At 31.8% G+C, this 27,927-nt stretch overlaps 1 protein-coding gene across 1 annotated transcript; it reads right to left on the bottom strand.

Moving 5' to 3' along the window:
* Positions 1–1,522: 1,522 nt before the first annotated feature.
* On the bottom strand, positions 1,523–27,232 carry ERGIC2 (ERGIC and golgi 2; the record flags this gene model as incomplete). Its single annotated transcript, XM_079714345.1, has 13 exons — positions 1,523–2,429; positions 2,599–2,681; positions 3,757–3,919; positions 6,538–6,635; positions 9,979–10,077; positions 10,990–11,045; positions 13,047–13,142; positions 14,135–14,236; positions 18,346–18,386; positions 23,314–23,384; positions 24,158–24,204; positions 26,100–26,208; positions 27,127–27,232. 13 exons carry the CDS (start codon positions 27,230–27,232, stop codon positions 2,367–2,369), a joined length of 1,134 nt encoding a protein of 377 aa, XP_079570471.1. The 3' UTR covers positions 1,523–2,366.
* Between the last annotated feature and the right edge of the window lie 695 nt (positions 27,233–27,927).

Genomic DNA, 27,927 nt, shown 5'->3' with positions numbered 1-27,927 from the left:
AGATATTATGAATGCCCTAATAAAATAAAGAGGATTGAGTAATAAAGTTGGGTATCCTACTGGAAGCACCCCAGGCACACACCAAGACTACATAGTAGACCAGTACAGTGTTCTCTGCAACGGAAAAGAAACACTTGGTGAGGTCAAAAACTCCTAATAAATCCTAACATGCAAGTATACTTCATCATTCATCATACAAAGGGCTGGTCAGAATCTTAATACTTTGATTGCCCAAAATCTGACCCTATTTGAGGAGTTTCAGGTGGAAACCTTTCTTAACTTTTAAAATGGAAATCAATGGCAAAGTAGGATTTTGCTTCAAAGAAATTCCTTTTATAGTCAGTTTTAATGGGACAGATTAATTCCATTAAAATTTTAATATGGTATTTGGAAAACACGGAAACAATTAAAAATCATATACAAGTACCAGAATAATTTTTAAAATCCTTCTTAAAGATACTTAACTGTCATAATCCTAACTGAAAGAAAATAATTCTAAATCAATATTTTTTCCTATTAAAAAAAAAACCCTGAAACTTAATTGAACTTTCTGATAAGCAGATTCACAGAACTGACATTCAGTCTAAAACAGCTAAAATTTTAATTCTAATTAAAATTCCTTTTCCTAGTCTATCTTCATTGGAAATAATATCTGAAGAAAAGAAATGAGAAATACGGAGACAACCATTCATTATTTGGAATTTTCTGAATTCAAAAACCTTTCAAAGCATGTTTGTTACCTATATTAATCAGTTAATTTAATGGCTCAATGATAAACTGTAAGTCTTAAACAATGATACTTGTTATTATCTGCAAAATACCATTCCACATAAGCTTGAATGAAAAGTAGTTTTATCAGTATTTCTCCTTCTCTCCATTATCTGCCCCAACTGTTTGACTTTTCTTTTACCTTTTAAAAGAATGCAATTTGAAAAACTCTAACTTGTGATGCCCTGTTCTCTAAAAGCCACCATTTTAAATCTTGTCTTTTAGTCTTGGCCTTGTTACTTACCTGGAATTTTGACTCCCCATTTCCCTAAATGACTTAAACCATGAGGACTGGTTGATGATTCTTCTACTATCATTAAGTATTACAAAAGGAAAAATGATATTGGCACACATGTTCCAAATTTAGTTTTTAACAGCACCTGAGTGATATACCCCTCTCATTATTTTCAATCTTTTATAGTCTATAAATTTAAAATCAATCCTTAAATAGTAAGAAAGCTAGACCAACACAATCTAATACAAAATCAATCACATTCAGGATATTCTGAATGCAGATACTTCTTTCTTAATACAGTTTTACAGTTTAACGGACATTGCTTAATATTATAATCTCTCAGATCTGACATTATCTTGTCTTACTTAAATATTTGCCTCATGCTTCTGTTTTATTTAAAGTTACCCTGTTGCCCACTCACCACAACACACACAAAATATGCTACTTATCCTCTTAATCTTTTACAGACTGGTAATTTTCATCATTAGTAGTTGATCTTTTTATTACTCACCCCCTATTCCCAAAGTATACCAATAATAAGGATCAGATTAGGAAACTTAGCATCTTTTTTAAAGATGTGCTTTCTTCTCCCTGTATAAGTGCCCACTATATAATTTGTGAATGATACCTCTGTTACATATTACAGCATCTATGTACCTGCCCCTGTAAGAATTCACCTTAGTCTTTCATGACCCTGCCCTGATCAGAAAAGTCAATTGCCAGAGTTTAAAGAAAAGCAGTAACTGTCCTAAGACTGAATTATTGGATAAATGGTCTTGTCGTTGTGGCTTAACAGTAATATGGCTATAACACAGAGGCCCCTCCCTCTCTTCCTTTATTAACAATGTGACCTGACCACACTTTTTACTCTCTTCCTTTATTAACAATGTGACCTGACCACACTTTTTAAAGTCTAGACTAGTTTTCCACGTTTTACATATTTTATTCTGACATCATATCTTTTAAAAACAAACAGATGCAAACATTTGCACTTATCAATGCCATTTTCTTTAGATGTGGTTTGACTTCTTCCTTCAGGCTCTTTGTCATCAAGAAGCAAGGTTTGATTTCGATACGGCCGTTTGCTATGAAAATATCAGAAGGGGTCATCTTCAACGCAATATTCCAGTTGGGCTTATTCACTGATTAGATTAGCTGTATAATTTCTTCTAGGACATTTGTAACAGACACAACACACATAGGATTTCAGTTTGGGATTTTTTCTTTTTTTTTGTTTTTTCCCTAGGGTGATTCCTGCTTCTCATTCATATTTTCTTTTCTTTGAATATATTGCACAATATTTTATTATTAAAAAAGGTTTTACATCTCCGACAAAAAGTTTTTCTCCTTTACTTGGGAGGTGCTAATGTGTATTATTTTCTAAAAGAGGTAAGTGGTTGTCTGTGTGGCCATCTTCAAAGGGAACCTAGGGAGGAACAAAAAGACCGAAGCATTAGTTTTATTCCTTACACTATTTCCTCTAAACACAACACTTTATTTTGGGCAATTTCTTTCTGGGCGCCAAGAGCTACTATTTAGATTTAACAATGATACTATAACTTAGAGATCAGCACCACTTATACTACACCACTTACAGAATTGACGGGTTTGTAGGCTCCAAGTCTGAAACGACAGTAAATTATTTCGACTATAAATTTTCCAATTCCATGTAACATGCCTGTAATAAGAAATAAGTTTATGTTTTTAATTAAATTATGCTTTTAATGAAATTTCTTCCTAAGTTATTCATTTCCTAATTTTGTAAGTAAGAACAAAAAACTATTATAAAGGAATAGATAAGGAAGGAAACAGTTTGCTTTATTCACTTCCACAGTCAAAAATATCAAGACAATTGAATTTTAAAATAAATGAATTTGTTTTCAAAAATCACAAAGCCATATAATTCATGACCTTGACAAAGCAATCTTTTCAAAGGTGCTTAATATGTCTCACACCTACACAATTTTGAAAAATAAATACTACTAGCACCACAAATTTAAATGAATCTAAATAAAGCAGTGACAAAAACTTTCATAAGAAAAGCTATTCATCCATTTAAAAAATATAATTCAAACTATATAAACTCCATATAATATTAAATAGAGGTTAGGATAAAAAAGGAACTGTTTCCTTATCTATTATACTCAACTCTCAAATTTTCACAATTACAATTCTGCAAGTTATCTTTGAGAGAATCCCATAATCTTAGGGCAAAAAGACCAAAAGTCATAAAAACATTACTGACTAAAAAATTTGGTTTCACATATTTCATAGTTCAACATACCATAAAATACAATTTTACACTGTGTACAGTTAAAAAAACCTTAACTGAAAAAGAAAATTTACATTCAAAGTATCTACTATTTCTAGGCATTTTCTCATCTAATCCTACAACACACTTGCAAGTTAGATATTATTATTCTCACTTTTATATAGAGAAAACAAGTTCAGAAAATTCAGGTGACCTACACAAAGCTACCACCATGTAAATGACAGAACTTGGGTCCAATTCTAGGCTCCCTCTAGCACACTAAGTAATCTCCCGTAAATCACTGAATGCAGTGAACTTAGTTACGTGCAACGCTTAATCAATACAATTTTTGAGGTCTGAAATTAAATCTTAAAGAAAAAGTTCTTTAAGTATCAAAACATGAGAATGTGTATATTTCTTTCCCCTTTTAAGTAAAAGCATCTTGATTTTTACTGTTAGCAAAACTTTTAGAAATTAGACAAAAAAAGGAATGAATCTTAACCTGTTGTTGAAAAGATTCCTCCAACAATACCACAAAGCCTTACAAAAAACTGCCAGAATGGCATATGCTCCTCAGTAACTGTCACCATAAGAGAGCTGAGATCATATTTCATAAAAATCCCAGAGACTCCATGGCTGCCTGCAGCATGGTTAATGACACGTTCCTAAAGGAAGGCAAAAGGAAGGGGAAAGAGAGGAGGAAGAGACAAACAGGATTCACATCATTAGGTTACTTGTATACAGTCAATATGAAGCCCTCCAGCCCTCCTGAACAAGAGGGACATCCAAATCTCTTTATGAATTGTCCTACTAGACCAAGCTCTCCAGAAATAAGCCAGAATAATACAGAATAATTTCTCCAGAAATTATTCTGTATTCTTTGTATGGTTAGCTTTTGAAGCAATCAAAAGAACAGAATCATTTTTTACTATTTTCTCAAAAAGGTCACTTTACATACTACAAGGTTTCTACTAAACTCAAGAGTTTATATGGCACATTCTTCATTGACCAAATCAATGAAAACTACATTCCTATTTTGACATACTTTTTGTATTATTTCTTTGCTAAGAATTTACAAAATAATTCTATCTACTTCCTGTCATTTGAATGATAAGATTTAAAACCAATTTCAATTGTTGTTCATTTTAAACTATATGAAATAGAGTACAGGAAGAAAACATAATACATTAATTTGAAAGATATCAATATCTGAGCTACTGGTTCAGTTTTTAAAGGAAATTTTTCTTGAAAGGAGTGTAACTAAAGTTATAAACCTACCACAGTGTGCACACTGAGTGAGAATATATTGTTTCATTCCATTCTGTTTACACGTCAAAACTCAAGTTTGCAAATTTCTAATAAATTTCTATTATAGCGTGAAACAACTATGCTACCACAGTGCTTTGCTATGATTTTTGTGTCAGGCCCTACCTGTTTTTACTAAGCTGTAACTAAACTGCAAGCTTTAGGAAGACAAGTAATGTGGGAAATTAAAACAATTTCATGTGGGCATTACAAAACCTCTTTGCCTATTAGCACAACAGAGCCTTATAAGCCATTGATCAAGTTTCCAATATAAAGTGACTTCATCTTAAAGTTCTGATAAGTTCAATATTTTACCAAAATTATAAATATATTGTCATCACCTATGTGAGTGGATATTGTTTTAGGGATCACGGTGTCTACATAACAAAAGACTCATAATGATTCACTTTTGGTCTAGGACAAATGAAGGTCAGCCCTGTCCTTCTCATCCTCCACTCTACCAACTCCAGTTACTCCTTTTTTTTTTTTAAAGTGAAATACAACCACTGTAGTTGTCCTACAGTACTAACACACCCCACAAAGGTCAAATGCTCTGGGATTCTTTTTTTTTTCTTGTTAATTTACTTTTGTTATTTAAAATACATCCTGGAGATAATTTCATATCAGTATATAGTTATCTTTCTCTCTCTCTTTTTTAAAGTTGCATGTTCCTCCACTGTGTCAATGTATCACTTGGGTTGTTTCCAGTCTTCTGCCATTACAAGTAACAAAACGAATAATCTCATATACAACATCACTTTTTTTCCACCATATCTTTGGATTTAATTTCTAGAAGTGGGATTGCTGGGTCAAAAGGTAAATGCATATGTCATTTTGCAGATATTGCCAAACTCCCTTCCAAGAGACTATGCCATTTTGCACTTCCTTAGCAATGTATGCATTCCTGTTTTCCCCAAAGTCATGCTGCTGTGTAGACTGCCTGACCTTCAGGTGTTGCCAACCTTAGTGAGAAATGGTATCTCCCCACCCATAAAGAAATGCTAAAAAGCACAATATATACTTGTAGACACTTTAGTTTCTCTTTCTCTCTGCATGTGAGTGTGTGCATGCGCACACACACACACGGAGTTACACATACTTGATTTTTCCTCCTGAACCATTTGAAAAGTTATAAACACATGACACTTCACTCCTAAAAACTTTAGTATTTAGTTTTCCAAGAATAAGGAAAACTCTACAATTACTGAGGACATAGTCAACATAAGTTATAAGACTATCAAAGGAAAATTTCATATGGAGGAAAGCAGATTTTTAAAAGCACTTAAATTCTGGAATTCTTCTGGATACTAATACTTGAATATTCACCATTTTTCAACACAATAAGAAAACATAGCTTATAAAAATAAAAAATTAACAACAAAAAGAATGAAAGAAAGAAAGAAAACATGGCCCTAGAGTAGGTGAGAAATCTGTTAAACTGCCCAATTCCAAAATTCTGCTTCTCATTATCAATATTTACTTATAAGGCCACTCCACCCTAAGGTTGCAGAACGTCTGTCCTCTAAATTAGATGAATATGAAGCCCTAACTTAGGAAGGCAAACCCTCTAAATCTGCTATCTGAGTCACAATAACCATGCGTGTCCCAGGGTATATACATTAATTAAAAAATAAATAACAGAGAAATCAGAAAATCTGCTGGTAGATTACAAAAACTGCTTATACCAATACATGGGAAAACATTAAATATTAAGATATTAAGAGTAAAATAATTAATATCATAGTTTAATCATTTTTTTACTAATTGAATAGAAAACATTCCAGATTTTTAAAATATACTTTTCTTACTCTAAAACATACTTAATACCCATTTCTGATATTTTATTGACTTAAAATAAAATGTCAATGCATTTCAAATTTTAAAGGGGGGAGGGCATTACCTGAAACTCCAAACTAATTTTGTAGCAGGACTATAAAATGCTTTAAAAAAATAATTTTACCAGGTGGATTCAACTTACCCTTTCTGTCACAGAAAACTGATGGGTGTCTGCTGAAATTTTATATGTATGTAGTTTTGTTGGCACGATTGTAATAAAATATTGGAACATCTGGTTGTCTAGAATAAAAACAAAATGTAGGTTTTTTCATCAATCCAGTAGCAATGAAACTACTGCCAAATACATCAGCCTTCTATTAAATACATCTAATCTGAAATTTAATGCTACTTATAACTTAATGTCTAACAAAAAAATATTATAAAAGAATCAATGAAAGCAATATATTCACACTTGGTAAAACAAGTTCTCAGTAAGCATAAAACAGTCACACAGACACACACACACATCTATCAGAAGATGCCAAAAAAGATGAGCTAGTTATCTAGTTAGATATCTTTTATAATCATTATCACCCTTTTATAAAATATGGAAAATAAAAGCATTTCTTTATAGTACAGAAACTAATAAAAATAAAGTTATAATAGCATAACCATCACAAGACACATTTTCAGTTTCTACTAATACCTGAACAGAAATAAATAAACCAAAACTGAATTAGCTATTGGATATATAAACCAAAATGTAGCCTTTGGATAAATACGAAGAATCAATACCACAGTAAGAAAATAAGCAAAGAAACTACTCAATGATGGCCTGGGGTTACTACGTAATCAATATGATCATATTTATATAGTCATTAGGCATTTATAGGTTTAATACAAGTCATAAACACCAGTATATTACTAATTATTAATTAATTTTAAACAACTAACAGTTCGCATAACACAAAACATGTTAATTCTCTAGGTCTACATTCTAGAAAATTTAGAACTAGATATATCTATCTATAGTTTCAGCTAGGTTAAGTGAATAGGGCCTCATTACGTTTGCGATGTACTTCACGTCACATGGTATTAATTGTCTATGATAACTGAGTACATGAATAAAATATATCAGTTTTAAATGTGTGGTTTGATAAATTTCGACAAATGTTTTTATCCATTCGATCACCGCCACTATCAAAATATAGAACATTTTAATCACCCCAAAGAGTTCCTTTGAACCCTTTTTCAGTCAATCCCTTCCTACCTCTGGCTCTAGGCCAACCACTAATCTACCTTCTATTGTTACAGACTAGTTTTGCCTATTCTAGAATTGCATATAAATGGAGGTATACAGTATCTACTTTCATGTGTCTAGCATGAATTAATTTTTATTTTTATTTCCATCAGTTCAATTTCTCTGTCTCTTACCTCAGGGTAATTCAGAATAGGAGAGGGAAAGTTAAAATTGTAGATAGAAGGGAGAGGTTAGAGTAATGGTCTCTTCAACACTAACATTAAACAAGTTTCTAACAAAATAAAGCAAAGCCTGTTTCAACTTCACCATTTCTTATCTCACCTACCACTATAACTACCACTTGTACCAATATAACTTTCAAAAACGTAAAAGTTTTGGCCAGTTCTATTATTAATTTCAACTTAAATCCTAAATATTACCACAGATAATATTAGAGCAAAAGTGTGTCAACTTTGTCCACCACCAAAATGGCTTATCAACTGTGGACGATCTTTCATCCTTTGAGTTGTTCTCTGATGTAAAGTGAACTGCTCAATCTGTGCTTATTTTTTAGGTGTTTTACAAATATCTCTATTACGTCATAAACAAAAATAAGCTGAAAATGAGTGGAGAAGAAGGTGTTCAAGTATGAAGTATTTATGAAAAAGAAGATGAAATTGAGAGTGGTGAGGTTATAATCAATGCTGTACATATGGGTGGCATCATTAGACTTGAGGGAAAAAATGAGAGACAAAGGAAATCTCATCACGTGCAGAATGAAGTCCGATGCAATGAATAGTAGCCAATGTGGGTCAAAGAAACGTAACAGGGAAAATTGGAAACCTTTTAAGCTATGGAGAGAGAACTGCTGAAGACCTATTTGTCTAATATATAAGTCTGTTAGATAACTTAATGGCCAGGCAGGGGAAAAATGCTCTTGCATTAGATTTTATTGCAAGCCACAAATTGTTCCAAAGGTTATAGGTCTGTCCAAATCTGCACAGCATTAAACATGTCACTGCTAAGTAATCCCCTCAAAATTCCTACATGAAGGAGGGGGTAGTTACCTGTATCCAACAGATCTGTAATGCTGAATTTTTTCTTTTTTGAAAAAGAGGCCCAATAGAACACATATTATGAAGGTGAAGAGTATACCTGCTTTAAAGCTTTGAATAACCTACTGACATTCACCTCATGCCATTTTATAAAATAACTCTAAACACCTCTTAGTCTTCCTGAACATGTAAATTTAAAGAGCCTTTTGAAAATTAATCTGTTCATATTTAGATTTGTTTCTTTACAAAAATGTATAGTTCATTTCAGCATCTTGAAACAAAGTATTAACCAACATGTTTTCAACTGAGCATCTCTTGTAATATTTAATGTATTTTGGTGTAGAATGAACACATACTTAAAGATGAGATTACATAGAACAAAGCTTAAAATTCTCAGAATGTTTCTACTCACACATTTCCAAATTTAGTACACTCAAGCTTCCTTGAGTGAAACATTCCCACACAAACATAAAATACTCATGAATTCTAAATAAAACATCTTTAATGTATCTGATTACAACACTATGCTAAAAGAGTAAAATACTGAAAAGAACATTAATAAATCTATTTGAATTAATAAAAAATGAAATCCTTAATTACAGTTTTGCAAAGGCTAGAATTCCTAGTGGCACAGGAAGCTTTAGACGTCCTTGAGGCATATCATATAATATGACTATTTAAGAAGAAAGGCAACCAAAAATCTTCAAAAAACATGAGAACAGATAACTTGCCACAAAATTAAGGAAATAATCCATCCATATTTGCATAAACTGAAATCTTAAATGGAATAGATGGTTAAAACAAACAGTAATAAAAGGTATCTGTACTACTTCTGACTGTGTTAATACCAAACCATTCTAGAAAAACTCTAGGTTTCTGATGTTTGTAAAATTCTCTAGAGATGTTTCTGATATGGTAAATACAGTATAGATTTTAGAACTCTGAACCTACACAAAGAAGAAAATTCTTCTTATAATGTTTAAACTTTCTTTTGTTCTTATTCTTTCTTTGTTGAACATGGAAAAGTAGTTATGCCCTCCTAACACATTAACCTTTCACATATTTAGAGAGCCTTTAAATTCTACTCCTTCTCCTGACTACTTCTGACTAATTTCTTATTCTGTTCCATGGCTCATTTTTTACCATTTAAAATTCATCCACTACTAGAACAAATTCTCTTACACACATCTCCACTTAAAGATGATCAGCCATTTAAACCACTTCAAGATTTATCCATTTATCTGTTACAAGGGGGTTAGGAAGAGGATTATTTAAAATGTATTAATATCAAAGTTATAAGAACGATTTGCCTACATGCAAATTCCAGCAGTAATTATTAAATACTTACGATCTAATGCAATTTTTTCAGTTCCATCTAAAGGATTAATAATTCCTGGAACAAGCTCTCCAAAAGACAAATGATCTATTCTATGAGAAAAATTGTAAGCTAAGAGGCAAAAAAAAAAAAAAAAAAAAAAAAAAAAACCCAATTAAGTAGAGAAATTAAATTATTCAAAACTACATGTTACAGATTAGTTCACATTCTTACCTATTCTCAAATGAAAATATCTAAAATCTGCTGGTATAATAATATAGTATTTAAAACCATATTATTTTAAGAAAAATGCATGCAAAATATGTGGGAATTATATGTACAGAGGTAAACACATTCTGATAAAATGCTATATCACAAATTTCATAATTATATACAAATTAATATCTAAGAAATAATATGACATTTAATTCTGATAAACAAAAAAATAAGTCTTTTCTAGTCCAAATCATCATACAGAAACAGGATCGTGTTAGAAGAACTGAGATGATGTCAATGAAACTGATCAGATATATTTTTAATACACACTATTGCTTTAGCACATTTATGTAACTAAACTTGTTTTTTATGGAATTTACTACTTGTTTTTGTTGTCTAAAGGAGACTTTAAAAACTAAGTTTTATGATAATCATTACACAAAACTTGAATACTTTATATATGTGTGTAAATATCCATATTTAAATTTACATATTGAAACAAGTTTCAAATATATTCTCTTCATTATCTGTAAAAACTATCAGAAAAAAAAAATTAGCAGAAATGTGTACTAAGTGAGATAAAGCACACCAAGGCTGCTTCTCCCTACCTCAGCAACTTCTGAGCTATGACTAAAAAGAAATATAGGTAGCTTAAAGACAAGAGAAAATGGATTAGTCAATAAGTTAGATCATTTACTTTCTCCTTTAGATATCTTCTTTCGGCATACCCCACTTCCAAAGCCCTACCTCGCATCTGCACTAAAAATTAAAAAACACACTTTTTTTGGAAGGACATCTTCACAGAAGGAAATTTCAGAAACCGCTTACAGTCGTGGTTGACAAGTGCTGCCAAGTGTGCATGACCTCGGGGATGCGGAATTGCCCTGAAAGGAGGAAAAAAAGATTAAAGTAATAACATTTAAATACATAACTAATTAAAATCATAAAGGGGATCTTTCCTAAGTTATATAATTTTCTTAGTATAAAATAATGTAACAACATACTTGGCCCATGATTTAAGTAGGTAAATCTCATCTCAGTAATGCAATAAACTGGGGGTTGGCAAACGTTTTCTGTAAAGAGTCAGACAGTAAATATTTTAGGTTTTGTGGGCCAAGATACAAAATTGAAGATATTATGTAGTTACATAACAAGAGAGAAAACAAATTTTCACAAACTTATTAATGAAATTCAAATTATAATAGTAGTAATTGAGTACTTTTTTGGAATCCATGTATTTTTGCTGGGAGATAACACTTCGCTTAACTGGGGTTTAGAGTTGACATTCCCTATTTTCAAAATTCCAGATATGATAAGGATAGGATACAAACCAAATGCTTTTCCATTTGGCCTCTCTTATTGATAATATGAGTTATCACATGGAGAGGTAAGTGAAATTGAGAACAAAGGCCAAAATATAGAAGTTGTTACAATATTTGTCAATGTTTCCCTCTTTCAGTTAGTTTTGGAGTAGGATATTGTTTTTATCCAGAAGTGCAATAAAACCTTCTAAATTTCTTTAAGTCAACTATTATTTGTTGACTATATGATACCAAGAAATTCTAAGGTTCCCATCTACAGGTTGGGGATGGAGAGAATAGGTCCTGGCAACAGTAACAAAACAAAACATGAATGTTAAGAAGAGTGGGATAACAAAGACAAAGTAGGGAATTCCCTGGCAGCCCAATGGTTAGGACTCAGCACTTTCACTGCCGAAGGCCCGGGTTTAACCCCTGGTTGAGGAAGTAAGATCTCACAACCCATGTGGCACAGCCAAAAAAACAAAATAAAGACAAAGCAAATGCTTGATTTGATCTGATCACTGTAAACACTGAAATAATTTTGCATAGAAGTCTAATGCTGTCTCTATATATTTAAAAAATCTCCAGCCATGCTCTGTCCTGCGTTATGGCCTTTCCCTCAGTCTAGATGCCATTCTCTCCTTTTATATATAAAATTCCTAATCATCCATTAGTGTTCAAAGGTTTTCCTCAATAAAGCCTCCACTGACTTGCAGAGTAGGTCAGGTACCTTGTTATATAGTTTCTTATCAGCCATAGTTTTCCTTTATAACTTCAATACAACCATAATTAAATAATTATTAGTGTAATTCACTGTTTAAAATTCAGATTCTCTCATAGAATGTCAGCACCATAAGGGCAAAAACCCTTTCTGTTTTTCACTGTTTCATCTTTAGTATCTACCATGGTACTTTGCACATAGCAAGTACTCAAAAAATGTCTTTTGCAATGAAGAATTGTTCAGCTTTGCAAGTCTAGATGGAAGGAAGGAAGGGAGGGAGAAGAGCAGAGAAAGAGAGAAGAGATAATCAGAGAATATATTTATTCATTCAGGAATTTACCGAGTGTTTATTATATGACAGTTTCTGTGCTGGGTTCTGCTCATGAAGGCAGGTGGTCTGATATTTTTCCTTAACATTTACCCAATTTAACTTTATCCCAGACATATTTCTAACTACATCAAAATATTTGTCTCGTACTGGTCAGGGATTATATTTTGATGAGGATCACCAAAAGGAAAAAGAAAACAAAAACCTAATATCCAACAAAATGAACAAATTAATGAAATGGCCAGGTAAGAGCTTTCTGGCTACTAAAACTTGGCAAGCTGAAGGTTTTAATTCATATTTACCTACAGCTTATATACTTTAATATATGAAATATGACATGACTGTTTTTGTTTTGAAGCAGTAGTTGTTAAAGTTAGTAGTCTTCTCTATCCTGAGGTTGAAGGCTAAAGACATCAAAAATATAGTTTAAGAGTTCTCTAGTGGTTAGTTATATATTATTTGATTAACAAAGAATTTACTTTTAATCAAACTGCCAACTTGTTTAAAGTATTTTCAGTAAGTGAAAAGAACATACTTGCCCACAGTTATGTGAAAATTCCCTGCTACTTTATTGACATACAGATGACCACGAATTCTGCAAGCATCTGGAGGCTGTGATGAATCATCTTCCCTGTTACAACAAGACACATTAGAATTACTTACAGCGTATTCAATATGGTCACCATATTTCTGGTGAGAAAATTTTACAGAGAGGAAAAAAAAATCCCTCAAGATCAATTTTTAGGTAATGTTCTAAATGTCAAAAGTAGAAGAGCAGTTTTTTGAAGTCTACACATTTATTAAAAAACATCTAAAAGATGAAAAATATATATATAATTATTATATATATATATTTTATTTACACAAATATAAAATTTCAAGGTCATTCAAATTTAACCAGAGGACTAAGTCTAATGAGAGAAGAAAAATTAAAAGTAAAGAATTACTAGTCCAACAAAGACATGCTTTTATCATGTTTCTGGTACTTTAGGGGACAGGAAGGGTTGGGAAAAAGAATGAGTAAGGGAAGGGCATGCCACTTAACTTCAAATAGACAATAACATTTTCTTCCTAAGCAAATGTAAAACCTCTGTATATTTTTAAATTTAAATTATCATTTTCATGATTATAGCATTTCCAAATATCAGCTCTTCTAATCTATAAAAGAGACAAAAAGTGAAATAAAAACATGAAATTCCTAACCAAAGTTTATACATCCTCATAATGGTAAATGAAATTAATTTGTTCTTAAAACCTAGTACAATTTTATATGAAGGTATACCATACACACATAAAAGAAAAAAATTAAATGAAAATAATATTGGGGATAATCCTGATCAATATCACAGGCCATAAATTTAAGAGTAAAAAAGACATCTTGAGACTTCCCTGGTGGCCCAGTGGTTAAGACTCCGCGCTTCCACTGCAGGGGGCGCGGGTTCAATCCCTGGTTGGGGAACTAAGATCCCATATGTCGCACAGTGCGGCCAAAAAAAAAAAAAGACATCTCATCATACAGAATGATTACATTTTCTCTAAGAAATATAAGATTAAGAGGAATAAACCAATATTAAAATTATATCACAATAAATTCTTAATAAATAGTCTCACAAAATCTCCCACCTTGGTGGAAGTGCTGTTGATGTACTTTTAAAAGCACTTTTAAATATCACATCTTGAAGTGAATGTTCTTCTTGCAGTCTACTCTGAATCAGCTGTAGCATTCTAAATACAAAACAAACAAGCAATAGTTAAAAAATACAGTAAGACACACAGAGAAAGCCAACACTATTTTAAAAATAACACAGGTAGTTGACTTAGCTAAGCCATACATTTATTATTACATAACTTTATTCTAAAATAAAGTCCCAATTATTCTTTGGTCATTTCCTTGAAAGCAGGAAAAGTGAGGGAGTATGGCTAGAGGTCTAACAGCTGGGCTGCTTAAGTCTGTCTAATTCCATCAGTAATGAATGTGTGGACACTAATTACATGTCCATTATTGGTGGGATCAGGGTCACCAAGAAAGAACTTCTGTTCACCTGAATATCTAAATTCATCTTTCATGCATACACGCAGCAATAACAAAATTCTTAGTTTTTGTCGGGCATTGAATTAAGTGTTACAGATACAAAGAATGAGACAAATAAGGGGCCACATAATAGATGTGATGGACTTAAAGGGGCAGATTACTGGGGGTTAAACCCACACAGGAGCATCCAATTCTCATTACAAACCAGGCCACAGTGACATTTAATATCACCTAGTGTCTGCCTTTTCCAAAGAAACCTGAACTTTATCCTATGACAAGACCATTCTAAACAAAATATTATATTCTACCTATAATTTTTAAAAAGAACACCAGCATATAAGGTATAGGATTATAGAGAATAAAGTATACATTTGAGAACTCATGCTTAGATTTTCTTTTTAAATATACTTAGCCACTAAAAACACATTAGTTGCTTGAAGATTTTTTTTTTACAAAATTGTTACATTTACAATAACTCATGAAATTACTTATTCTGAAGAACAAAACCAAGAATAAAAGTATTTCTTCTCTCTAATATTTCTAACATTTTCAACAATAACTTTGTATCTTTAGATATAATCCTATTTTATATCCTTTAATCTATATCTTTATATAACTAACATCCAAAGTCACCTGTATCACAGTTCAAACTCAGCAAGTACAAAATTTATACCCACAGGGAAAGGAGGGATGAATAGACAAAACCGGGAATCTTCAGGGAAGTAGAACTACAGGTACTGTAATGGTGAGTACATGTCATTATGTATTTGTTAAAACTCACAGAGTGTACATCTCCAAGAGTGAACTCTAACGTAAACTATGAACTCTGGGCAATAATGATGTGTTCATGTAGGTGCATAGATTGTAAGAAATGTACCACTCTGGTGTGGGGTATTGATAACAATGGAGGTTGTATATGCATGGGGGCAGGGGGTATTTGGGTACTCTGTACTTTTCACTCAGTTAAATAACTTGGAAAAATTATTAACAAACATAGGAACTTAAAGCAGAAGCAGAAGCAAATGTAAATCAGAATATATTTCACATCCCATCATAATGATATAATAAACATTTTTTAGAAGTGCAAGTGAGAGATTAAGATAAAATACATATGCACCACCCACTAAGAACACTGGTAACAGGCCTATTTAAAATAAAAAGTCATTTTTATACTGTAAATTTAGTAGAAATAAAAAACAGTTATCAGGAAGGCTATGTCCAGGGTTTGAGATTTCCTTTTACTAAAGGAAAGAGATTAATTGGGATCCTAAATATTTTAAGAAAGCAGAAGAACTGAAAGAAAACTTAATTATCTTTTAGCAAATTCTATAGGTAAAGAACGTTTTGGTATGCACATTATTCAGGTTGTTAGGTCTTAGGCATCTCTAGTCCATTCAAGAATATTTGTTTAGAAGCAGAACATGATAATCTAGGAAGCTTCAAGAGGCCAGATCCCATCTTCAGATTTACATGTACAAAGACTTAAAATCTTTAGATCTAATGCTAACAGAAATTGAAAGCTTCATATTTTTGCATGTCTTGTATTTCCAGAGTTCAACTTTAATTGCTTGGTCAGTGGGAAAAGAGGTTGATGACACCAAACAGTATGTGTGTCTTCTGTTTCCAGAGTTTAACTTTTAGTGCTGGGCAGTGGGAAAAGAGGTTGATGACACCAAACTCTGTGTGTGTGTGTGTGTGTGTGTGTGTGTGTGTGTGTGTACGTGTATAACTTCTGCCTCAAATATACCAATAAATACCTGAACTTATATTCCATATATAAAAGGATGTAGAAAATTCTACTACGATGGAAAATGTCTATCATTTTAACAGTAAAAACACAATCTCTTCTCTCACTTACTACTAGTCTTGAACACTAAATAAAATTCTAGATGAAAGGAGACTTCTCACTTTAACATTTCTGGAATAAAGTAATGTATTTCATCTCTGGATGGCTCTCTACTAAAAGCACTAGAAGCCCAGAGACACCTAATATTCAGTTATTTTGTTCAATACATTCGTTTCAACTTTAATTTTAAAAGCTCTCCAAATGTTGAAAGTGGAAATTAAAGGAGAAAGGCCTTTGAAATGTACTTAGGGACTAGAAAGAAAAAAAAAAAAGGGTAAAAAAAATTTTTTGTAATAATCTTAAATTAGGTAATGCCTTTTTTAAGCATAAGACATAGTCTAGAAAACAAAAAGAAAGAAAAGAGTGGGGATGGGGTAACTCTTTATAACAAAGAACTAATTTCTTTAATATACAAAAAATTGGGCTTCCCTGGTGGCGCAGTGGTTAAGAATCCGCCTGCCAATGCATGGGACACGGGTTTGAACCCTGGTCCAGGAAGATCTCACATGCCGCGGAGCAACTAAGCCCATGTGCCACAACTACTGAGCCTGCGCTCCACTCTAGAGCCCACGAGCCACAGCGCCCCCCCCACCCGCCCCCCGCTCGCCACAACTAGAGAAAGCCCTCACGTAGCAACAAAGACCCAATGCAGCCAAAAAACAAACAAACAAAACAAAACAAAAAAAACAAAAAATTATTTAAAGTTATTAAGAAAAAAACCAACAACCAAGCAAAATGGGCATACGGCATGAGCAAGCAGTTTCACACACACAAAAATACAAACGGGAAAAAAATAATCCACAGATATTCAATTGATTTACAAAGAAGTGCTAACTAAAACAAGTGCAATACCAGTTTTCACCGATCAAATTGGCAAAAATAAAAAAAGTCTGGTTATACCCACTGTTGGCGAGGTTGTATAGAAACAAGTACTCTCACATACTGATAGCTTTGGAATATAAATGAAACTATTTGGGGAAGATGTTTGGCATTATCTATCAAAATTTTTTTCTAGTTTTACTAATATATAACATTGTATAAGATTAAGGTATAAACATATGATTTGACAGACATATATATATGAAATGATTACCACCATAAGTTTAGTTAACAACCACCACCTACCTCACCATTACAAACTTTTTTCCTTGTGATGAGAACTTATCAAAACATTAAATATACTCTAAAAGATAAATTTCATTTCTAGAAACTTTATATACATATACATATATTCACTCAAGTACATAAGGAATATATATATATATATATATATATATATACATTCACACAAGGAATTAGATTCAAGAATTTTCACTGAGCATTGATATTAGAATCATGCAAGCAATCTAAATGCCCATCGATAAGTATCCGATTAAATAAATTATAGCTTATCCATAAAAGGTACCACTATATGTACTCAAGTGGGAAGATGTGCAAAAATAAGGTTAGGTTGGAAAAAGAAAGTTATAAAACAAATGTATAGAATGACCCCATTTGTATTAGGAAAAAAATAACATAAGCAAATATGGAAACATGTAGAAAATTATACACAAACAGAATATTTCTAGCAGGCTACACAAGAAATTTAACTCTGGTTATTACCACCAGTCAGTGGCACTAGGTATAGAGAATGATGAGGAGGTTTTTACTTTCACTTTATATATATAAAATTCAAATTTGATCATATATTGCTTTTAAAATTTTTTAAATAGTTAATACAATTTTAAATGAAAACTAAAATGTATTTATGATTCAAAGTGCATTAAAGATTATATGACTTTCCTAAGATCTGATAAAATCTTTGAAAGTGTAAAGATTATATTATATACTATATTCTGCTAATATTTCATCCAAAGAAATGCCTAGAGAAATATATTAATCTATGAATAATATACAGTAGACAAAATAGACAAAGCATGATCTAATTTCTATGGACCACAATACTTTACTTATTACCTCTGCCACTCTTTTTGCTGTGGTGAAAGATCAAATATTGCCTGAAATAAAGGAAAACATAATCACTAGCACTGTCAATTTCTCTTGGCTCTTATATCATAATTTTTAAAAATTTTCTATGACCAAGGAACAAATTTATAATAACATTAAAAACAAGTATTCATAATTTACATTTAATCTTCCCTAAGTCAGACTAAAAAATTTAAAATTTTACTCAAAAGTAGTATAAAGAAATTTCACTAATTGCGAATATTTTTCTATTACAGTTATCTACATTTATAGGAATGGATACAGTGCAATCTATCACATGTACAAAATGGTATTTTAAGACTTAAAATCATTTAAATGATGCCAGCATGAAACTTAAGTATTTAAAAGAGAAGAAGAAATGAAAAAGACATACAGCTTAAGTATAATATTCAAGCATCCAAAGCCCATATTCTTGCCAGGAAAATACCATGATAAAATCAAAAAGTTTTGAAATGATCTAACAATGTCACTATAATTCCCAAATGTATTACTCAAGAAAGGATAATTCAAGAAATTTTATCTAGGTACTATGTTCACCAATTCAAAGACAAACTTAGCTACTTTGTAGAATCAGAGGAAAAGAGGCAAGCTTCTCACAGTTTGTGGCAATATCCACAATTTAATTTTCCAACAAAAAGTCCACTTTTGATTTTTATAAAGGCAATTTATAACAAGGCATATTAATTCTACTTTCTAACTTATCAATATTATTAATGATCCCTCCATAATCATGCCCTAACCTACTACTCTCTCACTATAAATCCTTTCTCTTTAACCCCTCATTCCATCAGACAGTTCTACCTCTGTGCCTTTGGTTATTTAATTATATCAACCTGGAACCTTCCTCTCCTGTAACTGTGACCCTAATGTCAGTCTAAATTCTATATGCCACTTGCTCTAGGTTAATGATTACAGTGAAATTACTTTGATTACTCCTCCTGCTGAACTTGTCTATACCTTGCTTCCTAACCTTTTTCATAGCACAGCACACAAAGAAAGTGCTATAAAACACACCATGGCAAACAGATGAGGCTACATGCAACTGCTCCCCAGTTACCTTGTGAATAAAACTACTGACAGCAGGGACGATGTGATTCTCCCTTTGACTTCCCCAAACTGCTCGGTATAGTGCTTAACACAGCAGGTAAAGAACTACTGAGTGGCCTACTTTGTGCTCGGCACTATGCTACTTAAATCATTATCTCACTTAACCTTCGTAACAACCTTGTGAGTTTGTTATTATTCTCTCCTTTTTATATATAAAAAAGAACTCAAAAGATTAAAAAATTTTTTCAAAAATCACAGATAATGAAGGTCAGTATATAAACCCCACTATGTCAGATTCCTCACTTTCTCACATCCCTAAAAGTAGTTATTTTCTTTAAATAAATAGTAGCTATCATAGCATATTGTGTGATCATGGTTTAGAAACCAGTAAAATTATTAGAATTAAGTTTTTAATATTCAGACTGCATATTAAAAGAATGAGTGAAAATTTAAAAACAAGTAAAAATTATCTCAAATAATTTTACATTAATAATAATTCTTAAATATTTTAATATAAATTAGGACAAGGGAATGAATACTTACCAGAAACACTGTTAAACGTTTTAAAAATTACTGATAAAAATATACAATTACATATTTTTAAGTTTCTAACTTTCTGGCTAAGACATGACTTTTAGTTCATGACAGTTAAATTAAAATAAAACTTTCCTCTTCTACAAATGATTGAAAGAAATGGCAGAAACTGTTACAATGGAATAATCAAAGATCCTGCCACAATTACATAATTCTAACATATTCATCAGTGCCTAATACCTGCAATGCATTATGCTTTATATTTTGTGAGCTATAATGAAGAAAAAAATAATGTAATTGCTTTTCAGGAGCTTAGAATCTAGCTAAGGAGACAAGCTGACTAGAAAAAATATTTATTAAAAAAATCAGACTTAATAAACGTGAAGAAAGTGGGAGTGACAGACACTCAGTGTGGAGCGAATGCTAGAAAAACAGCATAAATAAATTTTAGAGGATAAGTTCAAGATGATTATCTCCTCAAATTCTCACAATGTCCAAAGAAACAGAAAAATGAGGACACAAACTGTATCATTATTTTAAATCATTTTAAATAACATCCATATGTTGGAAATTATCAAAAACTTATGCAAGACAGCATACAAGGGAGACTAAATTGAGAAAAGAGCCCAACACATAATTTATTTCATGGGACAGGAAAATCCATGTAAGCAGTAAATCCCCAATTCAGAGTAACAGAGGAAAACAGGTGATAAAAGATAACAAGACACTTGAGGAAGAGACAGTCACCATCCTAAGACTTCTAGCAGTTCAATCGAGTGCCAGAGACCACATCACAAAGGGCATTCCACAGCATTATTATTCCCAGCTTACATGTGACCTGGACTGTATCCTAAATTTAGCAAAAATACTGCTACAGCTGGCTGCTAATGAGGACAGTCACACCAGTTAAAGGAAAAAGGAATTACCCTAGCTAAATTTAACCTGTCAAAACAAATACGGAAAAGGAAATTTGGGGTGCCCTGGTAAGCCACTCTGCCATCCTGAACCCAATGTGACTTCCTCCTTTCTTTTCAAAAGCATCTGAAGTTCTAATTTTGCTTAGAAGAAACACAGTATACCTAAACTATATATCCTTCTCCTTTCATTTACGTCTGGAAAAAAAAAAAAGTGGGGGCGGGGAGGGAAAGGGAACCGACATAACTCAACAGTCCATCTCAACTCTCAGTCAGTTAACTGGCCATTTATTTTCCCATCCTAAAGATGAACAAGAAAATAGACAGCTAGATAGCTAGATAGACAAAAAGATTCATTAATTTGAAAGAAGTGGTAAATCTGAGGTCCAAGGGCTAATTTCCCTCTGTGATACCATTTCTAAAAAGAAGAAGAAAAGTAAAGCTTTTCTAATTATTTCTCAATGAGATTTAACATCATGAAGACAGAAAAACTGAGTGATCTACAATATATCAGAGGTGGAAAATATAATCACTGAATTTTAAAACATAATGAAGGCATTGAAAAAAAAAAGATTGATCCTGCTGGATCAAGGTCATCTCCCAGAACTCACAAAGTTCAAAATATGCATCTTATGCAAAAATTGATAAAAATATTGAGAACCACTCCAGGAAATTCAACATCACTTGATAAGAATTTTAAAAAACAGAGGTAAAACCATTACTCTGAACATCATTAAAGCAAACAAACAAGCAAAAAACACTTAAAACTTCAGATCATTAATACCATCAAAAGCCAAAAATAACTAAAGGGGATCCACGCTTGGATATACAGGATAAATATTTGAATTTCAAAAGTAAAAGAAAAAAGCATATAAGTAGATAAATATGTTACCTACAAAGATAAAAAAATTGTGCCAGAAGGCAATAAAGCAATGTCTATAAAGTTTTGAGTGTAAAACACCATAAAGCAAGAATTCTATCCTCAGCCAACCTTACATGTATTAAGAACAGAATGACATAGGCAGTCTGTCATAAAACATAACCCACATATTCTTGCTGATAAAGAAGTCACAAAAAGTCCCTCACAAAACAGTAAGCAAAAAATAAAGAAACTAAGAAGGGTAGAAAGTAAAAGCAATAAAACATAAAGTTGAATAATTATTCCTAAAATAGTATGAAATAGAATGCAAATGTTAGTGTCTGATAATAATCATCTGGATCTAAATTTCCAGATAACAGTTTAACATGCAATAACATGGTACCTGAATTTGTAAGGTTCCTAACCTCATTTAAAATTACTGATATCAATTTTTTGAGTGGCAATACAGGAGTTAGGAAGGAGGGTGGTTCAGAGTGGCAGTAACAAAAGTTACTTTTTCTTTAGAAAATTTTATTTAAAAAGTGTGTATCAAAAGGCATAAATATATTTTGTTCATGTAAACTAAAAATAATTTGGTAATCAAAACTGACCTAAGAGCTTCCTTTTTTTCTCCTCCACACATTCAGTTACTTCTAATCCTCCTCCATCACCTTTAGTCTTCACTTTGCAATTTTGTTTAGAGGGTTCACAACTGTCAATGGTAAACAAAACAACTCAAGAATGCATGGGTAAACATAAGTACCACAATGCCAACAGAGCAGTCAGCAAGGCAGAGTAGCTGGGAGTTCCATGCTTTGTTCTCTAAAGCTTCTTTAGGGCTAGTTCTGATCATGACCTGTTATGACCTACCCCTGTAACGTGATACCTGCCCCTGTAATGTGATGGTGTTTTCTGACAAATTAATTTTATTACACACCAACTTGTGCTATGAAAACAATAAGAGAATGTCAGTATTTCATTAGGTCTGGGAAATGGAGGTGTGAAGGAGAGAGGAAGAACTAAATGCATATGAAATTTCTCCTCTTAGATAATGCTTCATTCTTGATTACAAGAGAAATATAGCTCAAATGTTTTTAAGAACTTAAATTTGGTAAAAGAAGAATACAAATAAGACATAGAATTTCCAAATCATTAGAAGAAAGAAGAAAATTTCATCACTATAGCAACTGTATAAAAGAGAAAAGGAAACTGTTAGGAAGCATTAACAAAAAATATAAAATAAGTATAAGATTATAGAGGCTTATCCAGAATGCTAACAAGGCTTTGGTATTAGATATAATTTGGTAATTATATTTATATAATTTGGTAATTAGATATAATTTTTTCTTCCCCCTAAATGTTTACAAAGAATATGGAATACTTCTGTTTATTTGTTTTGTTTTTGTTTTATTTATTTTTTATTGAAGTATAGCTGATTTACAATGTTGTACACTACTTTTGAATTAAGAAAATACATTTTTAAAAACCTAGCTCAGACAAAATTAAAAGCAAATATCAAAACTGTCTTCAAGGGAACAATTCCTCAAAGCATACTATTTAAAAGAACATGTAAATCAAACTTACTGGTTCATAAACTAGACCATCTGCAGATGCAACCATTGTTTCTGCTAAATCCAATACATCTGCTCCAATATCTGCATAAAAAAGAATTAGAAGTTTTATATTCTATGCTGAGAGTCAAACTATATCCACTAACCACTAACATAAGAAAAAATAAATGGAAAAGGAAAAGAGATTTAAGGTTGTTCTTAGATGTAATCTTTTAGAAATTAATTTCCTTAACTGGGTAAAATGACTTCACACTTTAAAAAATTTTGTCTGAACTACTGAATTCTTGGTCTCTACTTTTCAAGCAGTAATTTAAGACACAATTTAAGATGAAAAAGCATCCCTATTTTTGAGAACTATACTTATTCAAACATTATCTATCTAGCATATTAACATTTTTCCACTTCTACCAGTATAATTAAGTGAAGCCAGGGAAGAAAACAGAAAAGGGTAACATCACCATTAACTCAAGAGATTTGGATCTGTATTTTAATATGCAGAAGTAAAAGTAAAGGGTAGTAAATTGAAACTGTGAAACAGGATATGTTTCTGGAATGTGGGTGTAAAAACCAGTAGGCCAAACAAGAAAGAAATAAAGGATATACCTAAACTAGAACTTCAATTTATAAAAATTTCCTCCAATTTTCTTTCATTTTAATTATACTAATGTGAAAGGTAAATCTCTTCATGGAGAAGAAATTTAAAGAATACAAGCTGGGGAGAAAAACAATTTGTATTCTTAAATTAAGATATCATAAAGGAAAAATAAAGTTAAAACAACCAGCGGCTTTTACTTTTTACTAGCAACCGTTTAAACCATAATCTATATATGCAATCATCAGGTTAAACATGTACTTACACTGACACTTCATGGCAACAGTAATATCTATATTGATTCTCAATTTGCTAAAAGACAAAAAGGAAACATTAGAACCTACCAATTGATCAACAAAACGTGAGCAATATAAATCAACTGATCTATGAAAAACTTGGACTTCATACAGAATAAAATATGTCAATTAGAACTTGGATAGCATTCATATGGGCAAAACAAAGGTACTTTAAAAGTAAAAGTTCTATTTTGTAATTATTCCAAAAGCCTTTCTGATTTCACAAGTTTTTAACACAGTATCCTTCATTTTAATGGCAATTCTACAATTAGTAAGTCCAAGCAACTCAGAAAAAAGTATTAACCTCTGTTTGCATAAACCTTACATAGACTATGCCATTAAACAATACAAAACTTTCAAAATCTAAAGTTAGGAATTGAAAGCCTTTCTCTCCTATTTACCAAATAAATACCATACATCAGGCATTGTACCTGACGTCCTACAAACACTATCCTCTTTATTCTTTACCATGGACCTATAAAGTAGATAGCTTAAGTTCTACAAATAAGCCAATGGTGTTTACGGCAGTTTAAATAAATGCCTGGCTTAAGACCACAAAACTATTGAAGTGGCATATTGGAAACTAGGTCTGTGTGACTCAAGATAAATGTACCCAAATTACCAGAAAAAAAAAAAGACAACTGATTCTTAAAGCTTTCCATGGCCTTTTAAAAAGGCTCAACCAGTGCCTTATTTTCAAATGATTAGTTCAAATAAAATTAATTTTCAAATATCAGAATCAGCACCATGAATAACAGAATGAGTACAATCACGATCAGTCCTGTCCTGTGTTTCCTATCAAAACTTTCTTCACTCTAATAATTTTCATCTGGTTTCAATAGGGAGTACAGATTTTTAGAACTTCACAGAGTCTTAAAGTAGTCTAGAGTTCAAACTGTGTTCTAAATAACCCTGGGGTTTAGGCTCAGGAGGTTTTATAGGAAGAGGGTGAGGTCAAGCAGACAGGCTTCTGGGCATCCCCACTACACTTATGTGGTGAACTAGATGACTTCATTTAGAAAGAATAAAAATTATTTCATTGGTGCTAAAAAAAACCAAAATAAGAAAAACAACAAATTCCTTAAAAACTAATGGCATTAAGAATAACACTGATGTTATAGATCAAGAAAATGAGGCCCAAAAGAAGTCAGTTGTATGACTTGCCCAAGGTTACACAGCAACTATTACAAATGTTGACTGACTGAATTCTCACTGACCTGAAGAGGAAAGTACTATAATTATTATCCCCATTTTACAGAAAAGGAAACTGAAGCACATGCAGAAATAGATTTAGTAAGTTCCCTAAAGTCACATACCTAGTAAATGGAAGAGCTGGGATTGAAATTGAGAAGTAAGTGTTTCCTGCTATCTAGTGCAATCTAAGTATTATAAACCTGTTATCTTCAATCAATTAAAAAATCCAAATAATACAAATAAAGTATATTTTGTCTCCTAATTAAGGTACTAATATTTTCAAAGGTTTAAAAGTGATGCTGTTTACCTTAAAATATAGTTTATACACAATTTACAACAATCAAGCTATAAGCATAAACAATGTAACCTTAGACAATTTATTTTCCAGTTCACACAGATCAGTAAGGTATTTCAAAATCTAAAGAGTAAACAATTTCAAAACATCAAACAATTTCCGTCATTTCAACATCTAAGGAAAAACATATTCTCCTAACCTTTTTAAACAAATGCATATTCAATCAGAGAACCTTTCTCTTAGAATTTAACCAGTATTCAAATTATTCTAAAATGTTTTACCTAATGCATACAATTAATGAGGATTTTTCAGTACTATTTCTTCAAAATTAAAATAAACCAAGTATAAAAGGTTAGACTTTTTTTTAAATATGTTATCTTCAGAGCAATTTAAATCTAAATGTATTTCAAAAAAAAAGTTACCTAGAAAAATCCTTGTCTACTTCATATTCATACTTCATCCATGTATCTTGATATACTGAAAATTCCATTATAGTTAATAAAGCCATAGTGGTAAATGCTATTAGAGAAACTGAGAAACCAACAAAAAAAGAAAGAATTAAAACAATTTTTAAAAGGTAAACAGCAGAAAACCATTTTAAGTAAGATTAAAATTAGCAAAGAATACCCTAATATGATTGCCACGTGAATGAATACAATAAAAGGTTTTTCTTAAAATAGTCATCATAAATTTTTTTCTAAAACAGCTCAAAAATGAAGATTTAATGAACACAATTTATTTATTTAACAAATACTACTATCTGTACCAGGCACTGCTCTGAGCATTTTATAAATATTAATTTATTTAATTGCTACTGCAACTCTACCTGGCAAATACTGATATCATCCCCATTTCATGGAAGAAGAAACTAAAGCATAGACAGATTAACTTCCTCAAGATCAAGTAGTTAGGAAGGGGCAGAGGTGGAATTTAAATCCAGACAGTCTGATTCCAAAGTCTAAGCTCTTAACTATTACCCTACGCTGCCTCTCTTCAGTAATGTGAAATTTAAGAATTTTTATTATAATGTCTAAATTGACTTATTCTTAACCAGAACAGACTGAGGCAGTTTCAACATCATTAAACAACTTCAATTCTATTTACATATAATAATCTTGTTAATATACTCAATTCTATTTACATATAATAATCTTGTTAATATACGTATACATAACTCAAGAGCACCAAAGCAGTAAAACTGGATTAATTTGTTCAGTAATGTTTTAATAAACACTGCTAAATGCATAGACTGCACTGGGTTGGATGCCAAAAAGAATATATATAAGAATAAAATGAAGGCAAACAGTGTGGCATGAGGACAGACCAACCATAAAGTCACTGCACAGTTCACTAATGAGTTCTTCCTCATGGCTACATTGCTGTATGCTCTTGATTGATAACTTAGAAGTTGCACTTACTGAAGGAGTTTTAATTTGAACTGATACTCACCTGTACCCCCACTGGCTGAAGTCTCTACATAGCTGTCAGGAACTTTCGGAAAGGCATCCAACTCTTTCACCAAACTTAAGGTTTTCTTCCGATTCAGTCGCCTCATCTTCAGGAAAACCTTCTTCTTCTTTCATATAGTCATGCTAAGGAATAAAAAATGAATAAATGAATCCTCCAAAAAGATTAAAAGGTTTATTTTTAGATAACTGACAAATGTCCTTGGAACAACGTAACATTCTTATTCCTCCTTGAGAAAAAAAAAAAGCTTAACACTTATCCACACCTCTTTTTTCTCCACTTCCACCCTGACAAGAAGTACTAATGACAGGCAATTTACACACACAAACATTAAATAGCCAAAAAAAGTGAAAATCAATTCAATCACATTTGTAATATTTGAATATACAAATTAAAATAAGAAATAGTTTTTCTCCTATGAAATTAACAAAACATATAAAAATAATACATTCCCATTAATGGATGACAATGAAGTAAAGCAGACATGCTCATATACCGCTAACAAGAACATAAATATTCACCACTCTTCTTCTAAGTAAATTCCTTTTTTAGGAATGTATCCGAAGGAAAATATCTGTGTTGTGCACAAAAATTTGATGAGGGTATTTCTTGTATGGCTATTTTTAAATATTGAAGACAGGAACAAACTCCTCGTATCCAATATACAAATTACAGTGAATTAAAAGTTCTAAATCTATGTAAACACTGAAAATCTTATAAAAGAACACATTTAATGATGTAAGAAAATACTCATAATACATTAAGCAAAGTCCAGAAGGCCGT

Source organism: Hyperoodon ampullatus (genome assembly GCF_949752795.1).
Source record: "Hyperoodon ampullatus genome assembly, chromosome: 11".
Classification (NCBI taxonomy): Eukaryota; Metazoa; Chordata; class Mammalia; order Artiodactyla; family Ziphiidae; genus Hyperoodon; species Hyperoodon ampullatus.
Note: the sequence above shows the minus strand (reverse complement) of the source record. Positions and strands in the feature narration are given on the sequence as shown.